Raw genomic sequence first — 6,143 nt, forward strand, 5'->3', positions numbered from 1 at the left:
TAGTAAAATAATTAGAATAGTAAAATCACAAGAATTGCCCTTTAATCAAAGGACAACGATCTTCGCTCAAGGTATTTGGCCAATGTGTTATATCCCGTTGACCACTATTGGAGATATGGGCAGGCTCAGACCTATGGATCCGGTGGAGTTGAAGCCTGCTACTTGTAGTCACTAAAACATTCACACATAAAGTGTACCCGTTTATATATTTTTTTATTATTTATCACATCTTCGGTTTTTTTTTTATGTTTTTATTTATTTCCTATAAGATATTTCTTGCTTTCTAGGAAAACTATGAGAGTCTATACATATATAAATTGTTAGCTTGAGTCATTTTTTACAACAAAAACTAATTATGGTATTTACAAACAAATAAATAAAAGCAACAACTTGGAGTAACAAAGCAAGAGCAAGAGTGAGTAACATGGGTAGAAGAAACAAAGCAAGAGAAAGAGTGAGTAACATGGGTAGAAGAAACCAAGCAAAAAGCAAGCTGCAGTTCATCTATGATATCCTCTTACATGCAGGTATTTTTACTTCTTTCTTTTTAAAATTTTATTTTTAAGATGTTTTTCTAATATTTATCTTGTTTTGGCAATATATAAATTTTTAAATTTCATCATTCTTTTGTAAAAACGATATTCCAACCTCATTTATCAAAGATAATAATTTTTAAAAAATTTAATAAAAAATTATTTTAATGCATGTACATGCATGCTCTTGGGTAAATCTTTAATTGTCTTTATAATTTTACTTTTCACTATTTTGCTTCCAGTTATCTTTAATTTACTTATCTTATACTTCCAGTTATCAATAAGACATGTTTTTTCCTTGTCTTGAATTATTTTTTTAATATTGTTTATTTCCAGTTGTATTTTAAGAAAATTTTCTAATTTTATCACGAGAGTTCAGCCCAGTACGTTAAGTATATAAATTCTCAGATGCGGTCATTCTTTGCAACAAGTCGAGCGAGAGTGAGAGCAGAGAAGGAGAATAAATTCAGCCCACTACTACGTTAAGTATATAAATTCTCAGAGAATAGAGTAGAGTAGGATAGAATAGAATAGAATGGGTCGAAGAAAGCTTCTGGCCATTTACAGGGCAGATAAGAAGAAGCGGCGACAGACATTTTTGAAGCGGAAGAAAGGACTGTTGAAGAAAGCTCATGAGCTCTCTCTACTGTGCGGCTCAAGAGTTATCATCATAATCTACTCTGAAGACGGGCAGAAATTTGAAGAGGATTTCATTGGCTCATCTTTTCTTCCTCCAATTGTCCCTGTGCAGATGGATCAACAGCAACAGGATCAGCTCTTGCATCCTCCAACACCAACTCCAACACCTCTTCCATCCAACAATCTCACTCCACAAGATGCAGCAATTTTCAGTGCTCTTCCTGATATTGTCGCTCTCCCCAAAATTGGTGCTCATCCTTTCTTTAAAATGGAAATGGATCCGATTCTTGATTTCTTCAATATCAATATGCAAGCACTCCACAGATGATGTTGGAAGATCTAAGCTTTCCACAGATGGATCTTTGGATCCCAGAATAAATTGTATATATATTTTTTCAAATAAAAAGCAAGACGATTGTCTTGAATTGTTCTTATATTTAGTCCCCCGTCTTATAGTCAGTGACTACTAAATGAAGAAAAATTATGCGAATTCCATAAAACACAGAACTAAAATTTAAGCTGGTGGTCACATTAATGTGTAGCACAGTTCTGCTTAAAAATTTAAGCTCTTAAATTGAAATAATTTTTTTTTTCTATTTTCCTTCTAAAATATTTGGTGAAACTAATCTCAACTCTTTTCTGATTCCAACCCCACTCCATTGTTACCAGATTAAAAATGTTCGGTGAAACTAATCTTCTTTCTCGCATTGGGATAATAGGGTTACTAGAGTTTGGGGAGCCCTTTCTACTTTACCTTCTCATGGCTCAATTTCCAAGAGTTACAACTCTCTTGTGAAGCGGGCACTGGCTAAATGGAAACCTCTGCCTTGGGGCCATTTTAAACTTAATTTTGATGGAGCTTCCTAGGGAAACCCTGGGAAGGCAGGGGTGGGGATGGCTATCTTTCATCATAGCGCGCATCTCATTCTTGCTAAATGCCATGATCTTGGATATAACACTAACAATTTTGTTGAGTTTCAAGTTTTGTCTTTAGGGTTGGATATGGCAATTTCTCTAAAGATCAAGAACATAGTAATTGAAGGTGATTCAATGGTTATTATTTAGAGTGCTATGAAGAAGTGATCTAATTGTTGGAAGTTGTAGTATTTGCTGGATCAAATTTTACAAAAAATAGATTCTTTTGATTCATTCCTAATCTGTCATTGCTATAGGGAAATTAACACAGTGGCTGATTTCCTGGCAAATCTTGCCATTGAGAGTAAGGCTCATTTCCGGTTGGTTGATTCATCTGAAATTCCTTCGACAGTTTGGGAAGGTGTTCAAAATTCTTTGCTTTTTGGCTGATTGGTGGTCCGCCCTCCTTGATTGGTCAAGTTCATCTTCTTTTTCACTTTACGAATGACTTTGTATGTGCCTCATATTTGATGTAGAAATCTTACTTCTATTTTAAGTATTCGTCATATATAATGCCATTTATAGGGTGAGGATGTGGCTGAACATGATATATTCAATGGTGGCAACATGTGTGTTTGAATGTATTTTGTTTTCGATCCTTCATAGTAATGTGGAATGTGTGTAACTTTTTAACGTGCGAAACATTCTTGGGATATTATTGTTTGTTGAGGTATGGTACTGCATCATAGTTCGCCTTGTGTGAGTTTTTTCGGCCATGGCAGATTTGGTATTATGCGATGATCATTTGTTTGATGGTGGCATCCTCTCCTTCTTGATTTTCATTCATGATTGTCAGTTTTCAGGGTTGTTAATCCGTGTGAGATGTCCAAACCATGTAAGTTTGTAATGGATATTTTTGCAAATCCGTTCTCATCATTATGGTTAGTTGATGGCAGTTTTTATTAATACTTCCATGTGTTTATCTCATTTTATTATGGGAAAAGCTGCATTTTGTGTTATGGTTTTGCAGTTTTCTGGAGTTTCTTGTTTCTACAAATGTCGTCTTCCCTGTCCTCTGGTATATATAGAGTGGTGCCAGAAGCTGGGGTTTCAGAGGATGACAATGTGGCTAATTGTGACAAGCTTGGTAAGGTCTTTAATTTGTTTTCTCTTGCAGTGGCTTTTGAATCCCGCAAACTTCTGGGTGTCGTTGGCTGGAAATTTGCCCTCATATTTCTTATGTTGAGATTTTGTTTCAGTTGGTTACAATCTGTTATGATGTTTTACTTGACGATGATTTGGTTAGCCTCTTGGTTTCAACGTTCATTTTTCCGGTAGTATGTAATTGGGATATGGTTTCTTCTGCATTGGTTGATTATCATTTTGATGTGGGGTCTTTTTATTATGGTGGGTTTCTTCCTCGCCATGAGCTCATGGTTAATGGTTGGTTTGGTCAATTATTGTATGAATTAAGAATGGGGCTGATATGTGACACCATGGAAGATACACGAGCTTCTATGGATTTTCTGATGTATCTGGTCTCTGATCAGTATGTGGACAAAGCTTGGGTTGTTTTTGAGGCCTTGCATTCACTGCTTACTTTGGGCTTCTTGTTCACTGCTCCTATTCGTTTGGCATTTCCATTGAGGGTTATTCCTCTTCCAGATACAACCCATGATCCTCCAGAGGAGAGCACTAGTTCTTGGTTTTTGTATAACTGACGACTTTTTATCTTGGAGTTTTTTGGTGGTATGGTTTTTTTTAATGCAGATATGTAGTTTTTTTGGCTGTTGTTATGCTGGAGTTTTTCCGGAGGTTTTCTTGCAGGTTTTTTCCTACCGGTATGCCAATCTGAACCCGATGTAAAAATATTTTATGAATAATAAAAAAGTTTAGTGGCTTGCCCACTTTTATTGAAAAAAAAACAAAAAATCATTAGCTTTTTAACTAAATATTGAAATTTAATTTTAATATTTAATTATCAAATTATATTACTAATAATTAAGAAAATCCAACAAACATAAACATTTAGCTTGTTTAATTAGTTTATTACACTTATAACTGAGCTATAGACACATGATCAAATCTAATATTTAATTATCAAATTATATTAAAAATAACTAGAAAAATCCAACAAATGCAACAAACACAAACTGAATTAGTTTATTACACTTATAACTGAACTACAGACACAAACTGATCAAATCTACATACTAAACAGTCAATAAAAAATGAGGAAAAAAAAGAAAAAAAAAGTAATAACTGCTTCTTGCTGGAGCGTGAAGTACTGTATTACTTATTATTTTTTATATTTTTAATTTTCAGTTGTCTTTTAAGATTATTTTTTAATATTGTTTATTTCCAGTTGTATTTTAAGATTATTTTTAATATTGTTTATTTCCAGTTGTATTTTAAGAAATATTGTTTACTCCAATTGCATGAAAGTCCAGTCCACCAGTAAAGCATATAAATTCTGAGATTCAGTCATTGTTTGCAACAAATCGAGCGAGTGTGAGAATGAGAGCAAGAGCAAGAGCAGCATAGCATAGAATAGAATAGAGAGCAAGAGCAGCATAGAATAGCATAGAATAGAGTAGAATAGAATAGAATAGAATAGAATGGGTCGAAGAAAGCTTCTGGCCATTTACAGGGCAGACAAGAAGAAGCGGCGACAGACATTTTTGAAGCGGAAGAAAGGACTGTTGAAGAAAGCTCATGAGCTCTCTCTACTGTGCGGCTCAAGAGTTATCATCATAATCTACTCTGAAGACGGGCAGAAATTTGAAGAGGATTTCATTGGCTCATCTTTTGTTCCTCCAATTGTCCCTGTGCAGATGGATGAACAGCAACAGCAACACCTCTTCCATCCAACACCAACACCAACACCTCTTCCATCCAACAATCTCACTCCACAAGATGCAGCAATTTTCAATGCTCTTCCTGATATTGTCGCTCTCCCCAAAATTGGTGCTCATCCTTTCTTTCAAATGGAATCACTCCACAGATGATGTTGGAAGATCTAAGCTTTCCACAGATGGATCTTTGGATCCCAGAATAAATTCTCTATATATATTTTTTCAAATAAAAAGCAAGACAATTGTCTTGAATTGTTCTTATATTTAGTCCCCACGTCTTATAGTCAGTGACTACTAAATGAAGAAAAATTATTCGAATTCCATAAAACACAGAAGTAGGATAATAGGAGAGAACCCTTTTATGAGAGTGGGCTAATAGCAATTGCCTGAGGACTGTAACCATTTAAACGTTTCTAAATAAGAGTATTTACCTAAAGATAGTAATTGGCTGATTAGAGGCGGACTATAAAGACCTATTCAACATTCGGACATACTGGAATTAAAATAGAGATGGTCAGAGGTTTAGTGGTTGAAAAAAGGCAATAGAAGAAAGTAAGAAAATAAGGCTGAGGTCTCATGGAGATATTTTTTAGGAGCAGATTCCAAATAATCCTGTAGTCTAAAAAATATCTCCATGGAACCACTTCTTCCTTAAAAATAGAGCTTAAGTCCCTCCTATAAGACCCCTGCCTAACCAAATCATGTAAGTCCAGATAACACGGAAGTTGTAAGAGAATAAAATAGCTCAGATGAGAAGAGTGGCTGCTGATCAGAACTAGAGGCAACTGTTGACTAGCTAAGGCGCATGGAACATCATCAAACGTGTCTATTAAAGATGCATGCACTTGGGAAAATCTTTAATTGTCTTTATAATTTTAAGTATCTTCTTTATTTTGCTTCCTGTTGTCTTTGAAATATTGAAATATTACTTCTTTTACTTCCAGTTATCAATAAGACATGTTTTTTTATTATATATCTTGTGTTGAATTATTTTTAATATTTTACTCTAAGATATTTCTTGCTTAATACTGTCAATATATAAATTGTTAATACTGTCATTTCGGGGGTTCCTTCTTCTGCAATGTTATTATGCCCGATTTTAAATTGAAGATATTGGAGGTTGAGGGATTTTCTATTCGAACTTGTTATTTTGTTAGCCGCTGTCCAAAATTGTTCTTGTAAATTGAAGATATTGGAGGTTGAGGGATAAATCTCTGTATTCACTCAAAAAAGAATGCTAAATGCAGATGAAGAGGTGTTC

The 6,143-nt window shown here is 34.5% G+C and overlaps 2 protein-coding genes across 2 annotated transcripts; both read left to right on the top strand.

The window, feature by feature from the left end:
- The first annotated feature begins 1,046 nt into the window (after positions 1 to 1,046).
- On the top strand, positions 1,047 to 1,573 carry LOC131047102 (agamous-like MADS-box protein AGL21). Its single transcript, XM_057980935.2, has one exon. The coding sequence runs from the start codon at positions 1,069 to 1,071 to the stop codon at positions 1,498 to 1,500; it is 432 nt and encodes a 143-aa protein (XP_057836918.2). The 5' UTR covers positions 1,047 to 1,068; the 3' UTR covers positions 1,501 to 1,573.
- A 2,971-nt stretch (positions 1,574 to 4,544) lies between these two features.
- Positions 4,545 to 5,159, top strand: LOC131047092 (agamous-like MADS-box protein AGL21). The gene has a single exon (XM_057980924.2). It carries the CDS (start codon positions 4,646 to 4,648, stop codon positions 5,033 to 5,035), a length of 390 nt encoding a protein of 129 aa, XP_057836907.2. The 5' UTR covers positions 4,545 to 4,645; the 3' UTR covers positions 5,036 to 5,159.
- Positions 5,160 to 6,143: the final 984 nt, after the last annotated feature.

Source organism: Cryptomeria japonica, chromosome 11 (genome assembly GCF_030272615.1).
Source record: "Cryptomeria japonica chromosome 11, Sugi_1.0, whole genome shotgun sequence".
NCBI lineage: Eukaryota > Viridiplantae > Streptophyta > Pinopsida > Cupressales > Cupressaceae > Cryptomeria > Cryptomeria japonica.